This window comes from Papaver somniferum, chromosome 10 (genome assembly GCF_003573695.1).
Source record: "Papaver somniferum cultivar HN1 chromosome 10, ASM357369v1, whole genome shotgun sequence".
NCBI classification, from domain to species: domain Eukaryota; kingdom Viridiplantae; phylum Streptophyta; class Magnoliopsida; order Ranunculales; family Papaveraceae; genus Papaver; species Papaver somniferum.
Genome location: NC_039367.1, coordinates 57091995 through 57110370, shown reverse-complemented (window position 1 = coordinate 57110370; position 18376 = coordinate 57091995). Strand labels below are relative to the sequence as shown.

The following is an 18376-nucleotide window of genomic DNA, read 5'->3' as shown; positions in this document are numbered from 1 at the left end:
AACTTAGCTTGTTACACACAAATGAAATGCATGATTTTAGGTTTGTGTAACCATACCCAAACATGTACATTTGTTGGTTCAACAATAGTTAACCAAATAGTTGGCCATATGAGCAATTTCATATCAACCATATTCTTCTTCACCATAACTAAGTTCAAATGACTCAAATGAACCAGTTAGAGAGTTGTCCAATTGCAAGGAAATCTTATGTAACTACACAAGACACAATCGAAGCAAAAACGATTTGATTCAGTCGAATCGGTTCATGAAATTTGTAGCCACAGTTTGCATTTAGCATTCCTTAGTTAATATGAATAATTTCACAAACAATCGTTTTTAGATATAACCAACTTAAGTTCGCAGACTTAGTTCGCGGACTTAAGTTCCCAAAAGCAGTTCTCAAACTCCAGCAGATATTCTCGGGTCGAGAACTTCCGCCAGTTCGCGGACTGGGTTCGCGGACTGAGTTCCCGGCTCTTGTTCCGGTTCTCTTGATCAACAAAGTTCGCAAACTTCGGTTCAAGGAAAAAAGGACTTATACAAATATGTGTTGCCACACAATGCTTATATCCAACATTGGTTATGTAGATGGTGGATTTTCGACAAGGGCTAAAATCGTAAACTCATAATTATACGAAGCTCTGATCCAGCAATCAGACGTGAGTATTGAGACATGGGTCTCTCATCGAATTCTCAACGGAGATCACTTTCTCTCAGAGTACATGTAGATATGTAGTCTCACGACTGGACAACGGCATATCTCATGAATACTGAACACTTTCAGTTATTATTTCTATATAGTATGACGAGATGGACGGCTCCTAGACAGCTTGCTCTGCTAGTATAGAGTGATAACGTCTTCAGGAACAAACAACGAGTTTACCCTGACTATATAAAGGATATGCCTTACCGACAAGCTCATATCGGAATAATTAATTCTCCTAGACAGCTTGCTTTGCTAGTATAGAGCCACAAAGTTAATTATTCCTAATTAAGATTAATTCTTCCGTGACATTCACTACTGAATTCCCAGAATAATCTATTATTGCTCCTATTCCATGGTCGAATCCACGACTGGTCCCATGGAATGACAATAAACAATTGTTCTGATTCTATGATCGAATCCACAACTTGATCTCATAGAATAGCAATAACTATATTATCTCATTACTCTGATTTCATGATCGAATCCACAACTGGTCTCATAAATGGTAACAGATAAAACTTAATTACTCTGATTCTATGGTCGAATCTACGATCCCATGGAATGGTAATGCTCACTTTATTATTCGGAATTCGTAGTCGAATCCTCAGCTGATCCTATGAATTAATAATAAACATCTTATTACTCAGTTTTGTGAATTATTCTCCACTAAATTCCACAAGTAATAATAAATAATCAACAACCAGGCATCTGAGCTACCTCTAAGTAAGTCTCGATTCAAATGGTGAAAGTGTATTCAACGACGATACACTAACAGTCACCGCACGAACGAGTATTTCAAAATACAACGAAACGATGAACCTATGCAAAATAGGGAAGAAAATAATAAATAATTAAAAATATTGACCAGGGTGCTGGGAGCACGGACACACGACCGACCGACCGTGTCGTGGTCAATCCCACGCCATTTTTATATTTATAATGCATTTTTATTATTTTCCATGATTTGATGAAAATTCTCTCATTTTATCAAATCTCCTTCGTCTCGAGGAAGCTCCTCGGTTTCATGGTATTTTCATAAATTCGTAAAAAATAATATTAAATTAAGGAAATAAGTGTGGGGCGTGACCGTTGGCCAACCGGCCATGCCTTGATCCCAGCCGCCCCCACACCTCACGGTTCCTCATTATTTTATTATTATTATTATTATTATTTCTCTAATTTCATGAAAAAACTCCTTGATTTCATGGTATTTTGCACAAATCATCAAATAATAAATAAAATTATGAAAACTTGTGGGACCGGGCCACTAGCCGGTCGGTCATGCCCTAGCCGGTCCCACACGCCCCTTGTTTTATTATTTTATTTTATTTTTCCTTGAATTTATCAAATTCCTTGATTTCATGGTATTTCTCTCAAATTAGGAAAACTTCCCTCAAATCATGAAAAATACTTAAAAAATATAAAAAATTATGAAAACTCGTGGGACCGGGCCCCTAGCCGGCCGGCCACGCCCCCACGGTCCAACACGCCCGTGTTTTTATTATTTTAATTTTTTTGCTTTCTTGAACTCATGAAAACTCCTTCAATTCATGGAAACTCCCTAAATTCATCAAATTTCTTAAAATTCATGAAAATTCTTCATAAAATATCATCAAAAATATTATAAAATTAAGGAAAATGGCACCACGGGACCGTGGTCACGACTGGCCGACCATGCCTTGGCCTCGGCGGTCCCACACCTCCTTATTCCTTATTTTATAATTATTTTGCATCATCTCATGGTGTTTTCCTCAGTTTCGTCGAAACCCTAATTTTGGCATATTTTCTCGTATGGATGCTCAATTGCACGTTAGAAAATATAAAAATTCTTAGGATTGAGACTAGACGCCTTGGGGACACGATCACGCTATCTTGTCCGACCAAGATTGGCTCTTTGGCTTACAGAAGCCGGTCCCATCAAGTTTCACAGTTTTGACCTAATTTGCACAATTGCACGTATTAGGTCCAAGACTCTTCCAAACACTTTGGATTTTCATGAAGTGATCATCAGGCGGTCACGTGACTACCCAGGGACGGTTTCATGACCCCATGGTCGGTCCCTCACTCCGTCATAATTAATTAGGTTTTCTCACCTAAGGCTCAGACGAGCATTTTCGAATAAATGATTAAACCAACATTTAATCATTCTTTCACCAACAAATCGTCAAATCTTCAGGAGTTCTTTGTATTTGATCACGTGAGCATATGGATATTACATGGTCGATCCATGGTCCCATGTAGTCGCTCCCTCCTTCATCCCATGGTTAAACTTCTGACGAACCATGAATTGATCATCAATTGATCAAATTAGGGTTTCTGAATCCAAGGATCATCATTCCAGATTCCAACCTTAATAATTTTACGACAACCTCATGGTCATTAATTTTATTAATTATGCTCGGTTCAACGACCAGTATTCTAATTAATATTTTTGGTACGCTGCCAATAATCCATCAGATGACGATCAAATATTCAACAATTCATCACATGAGCAACACTTGCTCAGATGATAAATATTTGCTCAAACCAAGGAATATTGGCTCAAAAATCAATATTCAACGATCCATCGAATGAGCAATACTTTCTCACTTCATCGTAAGAACTATACCTCTGTCTCATGACATGTTCAATTCATGAGTTTCAGAACATCATGTTCAACTCAGCAACTACATGGACTCATCGTCCCATCAAACCACGAAGTCATCAATTGACTAACATACCACGAGACGTCAATCATGTCACTTTGGGGGGATATCACTTAGGGTTTTGGTCTGGCGGTCTACGGCACGTGTGTTCAAACACACGATGGAATGTGAGAAAGTTGTGCAATCAGTTGAAGGAATTCACGAGGTAGTGGGTGGAAAATCGACCAAGTCTCCACACGTTGAGCAACTGGTTTCAAACACGATCTCCACTTCCCCACTCCTTGATTCCATCAACTGTCACACTTCATGGGGTCATGGTGTCTAAAATTCCAGCAATATAAATAAGTCTCTGAATCATGATTGAAGGATCAATATCAACAATATCATCAATCTCACGTCTCATCGACAACACGAGATCATCAACTCATCAATTGAGCAACTACTCTCAATTGAGCAATTTCAATCATTCAGAGCTTATTATATTCAAAATTCACACACCCACAATCTTTGATTACCATTGATTCCACACATTTCCCAGCTTCCCTCTTACAGATCAACCCATCCTATCTTCTGACCGAATTTACTCTGGAACGGTCATTGTCTTGATTTAGGCCGGAGTACTACAAATTGATCTCTCGAATCTAAAACACCCCCTTTGCAGCGGTGCATCTGTGTGAGGTTTAACATTTTGCCCGGTTCGAGGAGTCTCCTCCATACGGTCGTCTCCTCAATTCCTTAAAAACCAGCAAATCGTTTTTCCCCATCTACAGGTTATATAATCTAAACTCTCATTTCAATCATTGAAACATTCTTAGAGGACGTTATATAGTTGTTATTCACATACCATTTTTCGTCAAAGCAATTTTCAAAGTGATTGAAACATATCATGACTTTCGTCACTAGGTAAAGATGAACTTGGCCAAAACGATAGCTTACCAACACATATTTCGAGAAATAGATAAGCGAGATAAACTCGGCTCGAAATAGCAAATGTGTATAATCAAAGTCTATATAGCAAAACGACTTTTGTCTCAAGATAGGAGATAGAGTAGATAGACTTTTGAGTGATAGATAAGTTCAAATCTCCACATACCTTTTAGTCGATGAAGTTCCACCAGTTCCTTGAGTAGTTCTTCGTCTTGTATGATGATTGCCATGGAGTTTTTGAGCTCAACTACACTTTTTATCCTAGTCCGAGACTTAGCTATAGTGGACTAGGAATCAAGACTTATAGTTTTGATCACTAACATTGACAAACATGCTTGAGATAGCAAAGCATGCGAGTTCGACCGAGCAATACTTTAACACAACCAATAGTGTCTGCTAAGGGGTGTTTTCTGGGGGCAAAAATACTAAAATACCCTTCCCTCAAAATAAAAATATAAAAACTTAAAATCAAAAAAGAAAATCATATCCCCCATTTCCATCTTCACTTCTTATTAATCTCTTTTAGGGTTAGGGCTTTAAAACCTAAATATTCCCCATTCCCTTTCAAATTCGGAAGTGATGAAGACCATGCCGGTAGTGATGAAGACCATGTCGGAATTTATTTATTTTTACATCGCCGAAAGTGATGAAGACCATGCCGGAACTGATGAAGACCATGCCGGAAAATGGTGTCGGCATGCTTGGTAACTAACATTCAATGTCATAACTAATGCCGGCATGCTCGATAGAAATCTATCAATGTCGGTAGTCAAGTAAAAAGAAAATCAATTTTCTTAATACTTTACATCATGTGCCGGCAAAGAAATTTAAGCAACATACTATGCCGTTAGCAGTACCGACATGCTCGAGAATTAACTAACTGTGCCGGAAGTGGACTGATTGAAACCAGAAAAATTTAAAAACGGAATAGGTTTTGAATTTCAAAACCAGAGGAGGGGCGCTACCCTCCTGGATAGCGGCAAAAATTTATGAAAATTTCCAACAAATGCCGACATGGATGGAAGATCGACAACAACACCAGCACACTGTGTTGGTTGAATATTCCCAGGTACGTGAAAATATGGTGCGCCGACATTGATATAACTATGAATACGATGCCGGGTTAGGCTGTTCCTGAAAAAGCGGGGGTACAACAACGACACCCAACAATTCGATTAGCAATCTGTATGGACAAACTCCAATATACTTTCTAGAGAATCAACTAGACAGTCAGACTCAATCTAGATAAAAGTATATCAAAGATTTTATATCTCAATCTCTCGATTTGATCTTTACTCAAGCAAATAGAAATCTGCGAGTCCTTATCAAAGAGAGATAACTTGGATGGTACCAAAGACCAATATCCAAGTGTCAATCAATTTAAATCAACAACCAACAGGTCGGATATTCTAATTGATTGAACAACACACAACCTGTGATATTTCAATTATATAAACAAATATAATGCAGAATAGAAATAACACAGACACCAGAATTTTGTTAACGAGGAAACCGCAGATGCAGAAAAACCCCGGGACCTAGTCCAGATTGAACACACACCATATTAAGCCGCTACAGACACTAGCCTACTCCAAATTAACTTCGGTCTGGACTGTAGTTGAACCCCAATCAATCTCACACTGATCCAAGGTACAGTTATGCTCCTACGCCTCTGATCACAGCAGGATGCTATGTACTTGATTCCCTTAGCTGATCTCACCCACAACTAAGAGTTTCTACGACCCAAAGTCGAAGACTTTAATAAACAAATATGTATCACACAGAAAAGTCTACGGTAATAGATAAATCCGTCTCCCACGAATATAGCTACGAGTTTTGTTCCGTCTTTTGATAAATCAAGGTGAACAGGAACCAATAAATAAACTGGTCTTATATTCCCGAAGAACAACCTAGTATTATTGATCACCTCACAATAATCTTAGTCGACGCAGCGAAAAAAATATTGTGGAATCACAAACGATGAGACGAAATATTTGTGATTACTTTTCTATCTTGCCTATCGGAGATATAAAATCTCAAGCCAATTATTTCAATTGTGGTCGTACGATAGAAACAGCAAGATCAGATCACACAACTACAAGAAAAGTAGTATCGGTCTGACTTCACAATCCCAATGAAGTCTTTAAGTCGTTAACCTGGTTTAGAAGAAGAAACCAAAGGTTAAAGGAGAATCGACTCTAGCTATGCAACTAGTATCACACATAAGGTGTGGGGATTAGGTTTCCCAGTTGCTAGAGTTCTCCTTTATATAGTTTTCAAATCAGGGTTTGCAATCAATGTTATCTTGGTAACAAAGCATTCAATATTCGCCGTTAGATGAAAACCTGATTAGATTCAAGCTAATATTTCTCAACCGTTGGATCGAAAACTTAGCTTGTTACACACAAATGAAATGTCCAATTTTGGGTTTACGAACCGTTCCCAAACATTAACATTTGTTGGTTCAATAATAGTTAACCAAATGGTTATCCATATGATTACTTTCATATCAACCATATTCTTCTTCACCATAACTAGTTCAAATGACTCAAATGGACTAGTTAGAGAGTTGTTCAATTGTTTAGATCGTATGTAACTACACAAGAAACAATCGAAGCAAAAACGTTTTGATTCACTCGAATCGGTTCTTGAACTTTGTAGCCACGGTTTGCAAAAGCATTCCTTAGTTTAAATAAACATGAGTTCAAGAACATCCGGTTTTAGATATAACCTGCTCAAGTTTGCGGATTGGGTTCGCGGACTTAAGCTCATTGAAGGAATTCACAAACTCCAGCAGAAATTCTCGGGTCGAGAATTTCCGCCAGTTCGCGGACTTGGATCACCCCACTTCTATTCTCTTGATCAACAAAGTTCGCAAACTTTGGTTCAAGGAATAAGGAGTTACACATATATGTGTTTCCACAACAATGCTTATATCCTACCAATGGTTATGTAATCTAAACTCTCATTTCAATCATTGAAACATTCTCAGAGGACGGATATAGCCGTTATTCACAGACCATTTTTCGTCAGAGCAATTTTCAAAGTGATTGAAACATAACATAACTTTTGTCACTAGGTAAATATGAATTCGTCTAAAGTGAAAGCTTACCAACACATTTTTCGAGAAATAGGTAGGCGAGATAAACTCGGCTCGAAATAGAAAATCTGCATAATGAAAGTCTATATATCAAAACGACTTGTGTCTCAAGAGTAGGAGATAGAATAAATAGACTTTTGAGTTACAGATAAGTTCAAGTCTCCACATACCTTTTAGTCGATGAAGATCCACTAGTTCCTTGAGTAGTCCTTCGTCTTGTATGATGATTGCCATGGAGTACTTGAGCTTAACTACACTTTCTATCCTAGTCCGAGACCTTTAGATATGTAGGCTAGAAATCAAGACTTACAGTTTTGATCACTAACATTGACAAACATGCTTGAGATAGCAACGCATGCGAGTTCTACCGAGCAATGCTCTAACAATCTCCCCCTTTGTCAATTTTAGTGGCAAAACTATTAATACATATGGAATACAAAAAATAAATAAATAAACTTTTGTAGATCCTATTCCACATGCCAAATCTTCAACATTACTCGAAATCTTCGTCACTTCCAAGTACTCCAATGATCCCAAAGGTTGTAAGTTTAGCATCATCGTTGTTAAAAATCCGTAGCTATAACAATAAGAAAACAATAGTTCTCAATCATTGTTATACAGTGTCATAGTATCATTACACAACGTCAAAGTTCAATTTATCACAACTTCAACAATAATACTATGGTGATATGTATCACTCCCCCTTAGTTAATACTGCATCTCACATGGAAACCACTCCCTCTTACATAATGATCCGAAAACGATATGTATTTGTAGTGTGAACTACATATTAATTCTCCCCCTTTTGTCAATAAAATTGGCAAAGGTACAAGAACGGGATCCTAATGAAATTTCCGAAAGAGACATTTCTTGACCAAAAGAAAGCAAAAATATCAACTTGTTCTTTAGCTGCAATCATAAAGCCGAAGCTAAATGCAGACATCAAGGAGTTTATAAAGATACAAGATAACCCATATAATATTCCACAGCCGCACTCCCCACCAAGATATGGCAATTAAGCGCAAGTTCAAAAGAACTCTCCCCCATTAAATGTCATTCCCGAAAGAACAACAAGAGCGACCTTAATTTCGAAAGAAAATAAGGATTTCTTTGGACATAACAAATCACACACAAGTATGAATTTGAATCCAAAAAGTTCAATTAAATTAACCATAAGAGAACCCATGATTAATTTAATCGACAAATGCTCAAACATAAGTGAACTTATGGAGACTTAAAAAATACAATTAAATTAATCACAAGAGAACCCATAATTAATCTAATTGATATACAACCAAATTAGTCACAAAAGTAAATAAATTTAATTGGTCATGCTCGACATAAGAAAACTTACGGAGCAACAACTAAATAACCAAACAAGATGATTAACTTAGTTGAAAATGCTCGACATAAAGTACCTTACGGAACAACAACATAGATAATAAAAAATAATCAACTTGGTTGTTTAATGCTCAACATAAGACACTTTACGGAGCCTCACAGTAATACATAAAATATGGATCAGGTAAGATCAATTACTGCGGAATACACAAGGATTCATTCTATTTTCCATCACCATTCGCATAATGACATACAATAGACATAATCCTTGCAAATAAAAGATTTTAACCTATCTTCCATCAATAATGGACAATATAGGCTTAACTTTTGTATTTGTCAAAAGTCCATTCATTCTTTTATCAATACATGCATATCGACATACGAAAGACTTTACTTTTGACAAGATATGGTACGGTCAAGTTCACGGACGTAAACACACAAATCCCATAACAATATTGCAATATATAAAACCATAAAGATTAATACTGCAAAAATCATCTTCCAAACAAGTTTAGAATTTAAACCAATAAATCTAAAAACATGAAGATGAAAACGTTGGACATAGCTATGTGTAATCACAATAATGGCTATTCCAAACTCTAGTTATTCTTCTAATAAAAACAGAAAATAGAAGATTTACTAGACAAAGAAACTCCTATAGAGAATATGATCTGAAAAACACTAGATCCGGTAAGCAACCAGAGATTGAACATGGACGAGCTCATCAGATGTTTTCTTCAGTTCGTTTTTAAAAAACTCAAGATTCCTTGTTGCAATTCCGAGTTGTTCACGTACGACTTCAAAATCTTGAAGAAGATTTCTTACCAGTTGTGATGATATTTGAACTGGTAGTTTGTTTTCATGATCAATGGCATGAAGGCATGTTACGAAAACATGATTCTCATGAAACTCGATAGTCTTACCTTCTTTGACTTCATCATCTTCGTTTCCTCCATTCATTGTGCACACCAAGTTGGTAAATCCCTTTGACCTTTCAGAACAGTGTAACACGGGATGACACCCAAGTATATAAATACGTTCCATGGAAAACCCTAGGAAACTTGTACATGTTCGTGTGGGCTAGGAGTTCGTGCACTGGTGATCACGTCCTTAAGATGTGACCAAAAGAATAATGGAGTTCGAAAGTCATGACAAATACTTGAGAACTAACTATTTAGAGAAAGTACACGCAAACAAGAAAAAAATTCTCAAGGACAAAAGATCATGATTATCTACAAGAGAGAAACTGGAGCGAAGCTCAACAGAATTTAAAGATCAAAAAAAAAAACAAGAAGAGAAAAAAAAATACAACCTCGCCTGCACTTCTCAAGACACACTTCTTGAGAACAATGAGCATCCTTCTTAAATTAAAAGAGGGATGCTATATTGGGCAGTCATGGTGTATTAGGATGAGCATTTTGCTCATCAATTTTGACTTCTTCTTTTTCTCATTCAGAAGGATTTAGAGACAAATTACATGACATAGTTGAAGGAGTTTTATTAAGAGAGGAACTAGGAGTACTTGAGTCAATCGCTTTCCATGATTTTTTGATGCCCCGTTTGAGTCTGTTTATGCTTACCTTTAGTTCTGAGACTCGATTATTGATATGTAAGCAATCTGGAGATGAACTCTTGGAATTGCGACCTTCTCCAGGGAGAGACAAGAAACTTGACTTTTCTTTCTTTCTCCTATGTATTTTCCTCCTTTCAGAGTTATTTAAGAAGTCAGTTACTCTTCGACCATTCTTCCTTCTACCATTTTTCGTTTCAAAAGCACAATTAAGGAAAGACTTATCATAGTAGTTTTTTTGATTGTCGAAAGTGCCTTTTACTCCAATAATGTGAGAGAGCGGTTTGATAACTTCTTTAGACATCCATGCAAGCATGTTGTGAAGTTTTTCATTCCTTAAACGAAACCGACATCTTCGCTCAGAATGTCCTTTCTTTCCGCAGAAATAGCAGTTAAAGGATTTATTCTTAACCGTTCTCGTTTGAGTAGATTTGGAAGAAGTAGACTCCTTGTTTTTAGGTGCATTACCAGCTGCGAAATTTTTTTCACATGAAAAATTATCAATGGCCTTAACAAAGTTGATCTTACCAGTTTTTGGAGCGTCTATTCCTTTATAGCCCAGACCACGTGTATCACGATGTTCTTTACATGCTCCAATCATAGAAGACAATTTTGTAGAGCTAGAATTGAATCTTCTCAGACTCTCTTCCAGTGATATCACTTTATCAAGAGCAACTGCAAGGTCAGTCTTCAAGGATTTTTTTTTTGCAAGAAGACTAAGTTCTTTGTCATCAAAACATTTTTGTTGAGAGTCATATCTTGCTTCAGATTCTGCAAGTTTCTCTTCCAACAAGAAATATTTTTGATAAAGATTATCACATTCAAGTGACTTCTTACGTAGGTTTTCCTCAGAATCCTTGAGGATCGATTCGTTAGAACGATTCAAAAAATAAACACCTGCGTAACATCTTCTCAACTTCTTGTTTTCTCGACAGAAATGAGTCATAAGAGGTGAGACATGAGAAGTTGTAATCTTCTTCATATTCCACGAATCCATAAACTTAACATACTCTGAGACTTCCTCATCAACATCTCTATCAATATCTGAATAACCTTCATCAGAAAGTTCATCCAACTGTTCTTTTAGGAGAGTTTCCCAATCAACAGTTTTTACTTAGATGTGACAGATCTCTCAGGTGAATCCAAGCTTTTAGAAACATATGGTAATTTCTGAACCGGTACGTTATTAGAGACAGATTCTTTCATAATCAGATCGCTACAAACACAGACTTGTAAGGTCTTGAACGTGTTTGCCTGCTCTGATACCAATTGAAAAATAGGGGGTACAACAACAACACCCAACAATTCGATTAGCAATCTGTATGGACAAACTCCAATATACTTTCTAGAGAATCAACTAGACAGTCAGACTCAATCTAGATAAAAGTATATCAAGAGTTTATATCTCAATCTCTCGATTTGATCTTTACTCAAGCAAATAGAAATCTGCGAGTCTTTATCAAAGAGAGATAACTTGGATGGTACCAAAGACCAATATCCAAGTGTCAATCAATTTAAATCAACAGCCAACAGGTCGGATATTCTAATTGATTGAACAACGCACAACCTGTGATATTTCAATTATATAAACAAATATAATGCGGAATAGAAATAACACAGACACCAGAATTTTGTTAACGAGGAAACCGCAAATGCAGAAAAACCCCGGGACCTAGTCCAGATTGAACACACACCGTATTAAGCCGCTACAGACACTAGCCTACTCCAAATTAACTTCGGTCTGGACTGTAGTTGAACCCCAATCAATCTCACACTGATCCAAGGTACAGTTATGCTCCTACGCCTCTGATCACAGCAGGATGCTACGTACTTGATTCCCTTAGCTGATCTCACCCACAACTAAGAGTTGCTACGACCCAAAGTCGAAGACTTTAATAAACAAATCTGTATCACACAGAAAAGTCTACGGTAATAGATAAATCCGTCTCCCACGAATATACCTACGAGTTTTGTTCCGTCTTTTGATAAATCAAGGTGAATAGGAACCAATAAATAAACCGGTCTTATATTCCCGAAGAACAACCTAGTATTATTGATCACCTCACAATAATCTTAATCGTCGCAGCGAAAAAAGATATTGTGGAATCACAAACGATGAGACGAAGTGTTTGTGATTACTTTTCTATCTTGCCTATCGGAGATATAAAATCTCAAGCCAATTATTTCAATTGTACTCGTACGATAGAAACAGCAAGATCAGATCACATAACTACAAGAAAAGTAGGATTGGTCTGGCTTCACAATCCCAATGAAGTCTTTAATTCGTTAACCTAGTTTAGAAAAAGAAACCAAAGGTTAAAGGAGAATCGACTCTATCTATGCAACTAGTATCACACGTAAGGTGAGGGGATTAGGTTTCCCAGTTGCTAGAGTTCTCCCTTATATAGTTTTCAAATCAGGTTTTGCAATCAATGTTAGCTTGGTAACAAAGCATTCAATATTCACCGTTAGATGAAAACCTGATTAGATTCAAGCTAATATTTCTCAACCGCTGGATCGAAAACTTAGCTTGTTACATGCAAATGAAATTTCCAATTTTGGGTTTACGAACCGTTCCCAAACATTAACATTTGTTGGTTCAACAATAGTTAACCAAATGGTTAGTCATATGATTACTTTCATATCAACCATATTCTTCTTCACCATAACTAGTTCAAATGACTCAAATGAACTAGTTAGAGAGTTGTTCAATTGCTTAGATCTTATGTAACTACACAAGACACAATCGAAGCAAAAATGGTTTGATTCACTCGAATCGGTTCATGAAATTTATAGCCACGGTTTGCAAAAGCATTCCTTAGTTTAAATAAACATGATTTCAAGAACGACCGGTTTTAGATATAACCTGCTCAAGTTCGCGGACTGGGTTTGCGAACTTAAGCTCATGGAAGGAGTTCACAAACTCCAGCAGAAATTCTCGGGTCGAGAACTTCCGCCAGTTCGCGGACTGAGTTCGCGGACTTGGCTCACGCCACTTCCATTTCTCATGATCAACAAAGTTCGCAAACTTTGGTTCAAGGAATAAGGATTTATACATATATGTATTTCCACAACAATGCTTATATCCTACCAATGGTTATGTAATCTAAACTCTCATTTCAATCATTGAAACATTCTCAGAGGACGGATATAACCGTTATTCACAGACCATTTTTCGTCAGAGCAATTTTCAAAGTGATTGAAACATAACATGACTTTCGCCATGGTAAAGATGAATTCGGCTAAAGCGAAACCTTACCAATACATATTTCGAGAAATAGATAGGCGAGATAAACTCGGCTCGAAATAGAAAATCTGCATAATGAAAGTCTATATATCAAAACGACTTTTGTCTCAAGAGTAGGAGATTGAATAGATAGACTTTTGAGTGACAGATAAGTTCAAGTCTCCACATACCTTGTAGTCGATGAAGATCCACCAGTTCCTTGAGTAGTCCTTCGTCTTGCATGATGATTGCCATGGAGTTCTTGAGCTCAACTACACTTTCTATCCTAGTCCGATACCTTTAGCTATGTAGGCTAGAAATCAAGACTTATAATTTTGATCACTAACATTGACAAACATGCTTGAGATAGCAACGCATGCGAGTTCGACCGAGCAATGCTCTAACAGTTCCGACATGGTATTCATAGTTATATCAATGCCGGCAGGATGTTTTGCTGGTGCAGCCATGGTGAATCCAAAGTTACATCTGAAGAAGATTCAACATAAAATACATATTTGCTGCTAACGTGAAGACTCAAAGACATCTCTTTGCTAACTCATCTCAACCAAAAATTTTAAACCCAACATTCATACTTCTAATCTCTCCAAAATGATAAAGATTTCTATAAACCATTTTCAAAATAATCAATTAACATAACTAATTATTATTAGGGGATTTTAATAAAGTGCCACACTTCCAATATGCAGTTTCTGAAAATGCCACCGTTTTTTTGAGAGTTTATTAAATGCCATACTCTTGACTTTTATCATCCCGTTTTTTTGAGATAACGGTTAACGGCTGTTAGTCTTTGTTAGTACATACGTGGCATTAAATAACCCGTCCAAAATTACATAGAAGCCCCTGAATCAGTTAACAGGGATTGAGTTAATCAGTTCACTGGGATTGAGTTAACCGGCTATAGAGTAGTGAGTTAACTCGCGACTCCGTGCACGTGAGAAAAACGTGCAAGATTTGCTAACGGTCGGAATACACGTGGGATCAATCTAAGAGAAAAAATCGACGATCCATATTTTACCTGGATTTATAACGGTCTTATTCATCATCTTGAAGCTCTATATATACTAATGAAGATCCCAAACTCTTCATTAGTCAATTTCTTCAGAAGTTCAACACATAAAAATGAGCCAAAAGGTTATAAACTCTCCAGGTAGTAACAGTTGCAGTAGTAGTAGCAAGAGCAGCAGCAGCAGCAAATTTAGACAGCAAACTACCCCAGATCTATGTCCAACATGTGAACAAGGAAGTCATGAGTCTAAGGTTTGTCCCTGGATGTACTCTAGATGCAAACATATACCTTGTAATGGTATAAGACAACTACTAAGATCCAGCACAAGAGAAACAGATGGAGAAATGTTCTTGAAGTGTTCAAATCCTACCTGCACCTACTTTGAATGGTTTGATTCTGCCAGTCATCCACTCAAATCCAAGAATATCAAGCTACCCAAAGAGAATTGTTGTTGTGCTTGTGGAGAAGAGACCCACTGTTACAAAGAATGCCCACTGCATAAGCAAGAATGCTACAAAGAGCAATGCAAGTCAATAATGCAGCTGAGAAGATGCAAAAATGAACACAATAGAAACATTGCTTACCTGATCTGCACAGATTGTGAAGCATTTAGATGGGTATCAGACCACCTTTTCATTGCAGCAAAAAATAGGGTTATCCATTCAAGTTTCAATCTCAATGCCATATGTAAGGAACTTCAAAAGACTATTAACATGTAATTAGTTCTTAACTAATATCATTTCCATTCATAAAGTAAGATTATCCATCAAAATAAAACTGAATTCAGGTACATAAAAAAAAACAGATCTAACACTATGATATCAGTGTCTAAAGCAAAAAAAAAAGATCTAACACAACAAGAAGCACACACACACTTCTACTTCTTCTTAGCCTTGCTTTGCTTTCCCTTTGTGACAGGAATATGTTGACTAACAGATCCAATACCAGTAAAGTTCTGACTGAAATTCAGAACATCTTGTGTAGATCCATGGGTGCTAGGTTCTGTTGGTGCTCTTCCAAAGTTTTTAGGTCCTGTTGACTCACCAACAAATGAAGATGTACCTCTGGATTTGTTCACCTTTGCTTTACCCCTTGCACTGCTACTTTCAGGATGATCTCTACTAGTGAAGGTGCAGTTTGCAGCATCATACTCGGTGCTTGGCATGAATCCAGTTGGGTTTTTACCAACATCACCACCAGCACAGGTTCTCTTATTATGACCAGCAGTAGATCCACACTTTCCACATTTCCTTTTCTTCACCACAGTTTCAGGTTCATCATAGCTCCTCTTCCTCTTCTTTGCTGGTCTTCCAGTTTTTCTTTGATAAGGAGGAGGCTTTAAGTTGATGTCCATGGATGCCTGCCAATTAAGATAAGAAGAAGAGAAAAGGAATGAGAAAGTTAAAGTAAAGAAATGAAACCCTAACCCTAAAAGAAATGAGAAATAAGGATATAATAAAGTAGAGAAAAAAGTAGAGAAAAATAAGGATATAATAAAGTAGAGAAAATGTGAATGTATCACATTCAATAATATATTTAATGCTGAAAAAAGTACCTTATCTTCCCAGTTCCATTCACTTATGTCTTCTAGTGGATTTACAGCATCTGCATATATGGTCCTATAATATTCCACAGAGTAGTAAGGAGCACAATAACTGTTCAACCAATCAAACAAATGTGTCAGTTTACAGAAACAAAAGTAATAGCATATTACAACCCAAAAGTAATAGCATATTACAAAATTTCTTACTCTTTCCAGTTTGGCCTGAGCAGTTTCAATGCACATACAGCATGTTGACAAGGGAATCCCCTTAGCTGCCATTGCAAACAAGTGCATTGTTTGTCTACAATGTTCACTGTGAAAATTTTCTTGGTAGACACATTAGTTACCAAATAAACCTGTCCAACCACACTTCCTTCTGTATCAAACTTCCCAACCAAGTCAAGCATCTTATTTATCAACTTAACAGCAGCAGGGACCAAATCATTTTGATTCCACTTAGCAGATTCTTCCCTTCTCTTAAATAACAAACCCATTACTAACTGACCATACATCATGCCTAGTTGGATTATTGGTTTATCTCTCATATTAGAACTCATAGAATTAAATGATTCTGAGAAATTGTTATTCATATGCTCACAACAGCTAATGGGATCAAAATAAGCCCTAGACCAAGTACTTGGATCTTCTTTCCTAAGATATTCACCAGCAGCCGGACTTTCTTTGCATATGTTGTCAAAGTGCTCCTACATTATAGTAACCTGAGTTATTATATAACCTACTAACTATGAATCAAAAAACATAGGGATATTTAAAAAAGAGAGGCACAAACCTGAAAATGCCTCACTTTGTAAGCTTTGCATGCATTCCACAATAAGTTGTGCAAGGTTGGTGCCTTGTGGTACTTCTTGAAGTTCTTGTACAAGTGCCTGAAGCAATATCTAACTCTTGCACCAGGGAAAACCTTTGGAACAGATTCCAACAACCCTTTTTGCCTATCAGAAATAAAGGTAATTCTGCCAGCATGATGTGCATTGATTGCTGGAGCCAAATCCTTGAGGAACCCAGTCCAGCTCTCCTTGGTTTCACTCTTAGCCACCTTAATGCCTAAAGGCACCAGAGAATTCTGACCATCAATTGCTGTTGCAGCCATTAGAACACCACCACGCTTTCCAGTTAGATGGCATGCATCTAAACCTATGACTCCCCTGCAAGCTTTCTGAAATCCTCTCATTGGTGCAGCAAATGAAATAGTCATGCTCATGAATGTCTTATCTGCACATTTAGTAACCAACCATTAAATAACTGAGCACCACTTACAAATAAATGAATCAACCATGAATGTCTTAACATAATGTATACCTCTTTTCCCATAAGTGTATTTAGCAACAGACCCTGGATTAGTATGAGCCACCATTGCACAAAAGATGGGTACATCCTTGTAGCTGTCTTCATAATTACCAAACAGATCTTCTAAAAGAAGATTTCTAGCCTTCCATGCACAAATATAAGGTATATTGATGTTATGAGTTACAAAAAAGTCTCTTGCAATGTGTTTAGGCTTTGGAATTAAGGCCCCAGCTGTCTGCTTTAACTTCTCATGTACCACATCTTTTACGAACTCAGGATCCGCGGATCTGTTAAAACTCTTTGGATCCGCAACACAAGTGTGTTCTAGATTAACCTTCCTAACAATAAAAGTAGGCTCATGCCTTTTTATGCTAGCATTTACAAACCAGTTACAGCCATACTCTTCCCTAAACCTACATCTCACTCTTAATCTTGTTTTGTCACTCTTATAGACCGTATACTGATAATTATGTTTTACACAGTAACCCCTAAGATGTTTCTTATAAGCACTCTTGTTATTAAAAGCATACTTTACCTCCATCTTAGTAGGATCAACAGGAGTCACCTCTCTTCTACAGGGAATAATGGTTCTTCTTCTTCATCACTGTGCATATTGAACATTTCTTTCCACTTCTGGTAATCAAGCTTTGGTTTGGAATATTTATCATCATTTACTTCAGGACCATCATTATCCTTATCATTATTCTTGTCATCATTAGAAACTGCAATCAACATCAAAGTGTTAGTACATGTAAAAAATAAACAAAAAATTATAAACACTAAAGGGTCCATACCTTCTTCATTGTCTTCTTCACTACTGCTTGAATCACTGCTTTCATCTCCAACTTTGTATGTCTTGACAATATCTTCATAATCAATATCATTTTCTTCATCACTGTCAAAGATTGGTGGAGCATTTGGGTCTTCAATGGGGTGACATTCATCTACAGTAGTGTTCTCTAGCACCACATTGTCCTCATCAT

General features: G+C 37.0%; 1 protein-coding gene across 1 annotated transcript; it reads right to left on the bottom strand.

Annotated features, from left to right (window-relative positions):
• Positions 1-15327: 15327 nt before the first annotated feature.
• On the bottom strand, positions 15328-17973 carry LOC113317903. Its single transcript, XM_026566020.1, has 5 exons — positions 17406-17973; positions 16876-17318; positions 16293-16789; positions 16098-16197; positions 15328-15902 (listed from the first exon to the last, which is right to left on the bottom strand). Exons 1-5 carry the CDS (start codon positions 17932-17934, stop codon positions 15420-15422), a joined length of 2052 nt encoding a protein of 683 aa, XP_026421805.1. The 5' UTR covers positions 17935-17973; the 3' UTR covers positions 15328-15419.
• Positions 17974-18376: the final 403 nt, after the last annotated feature.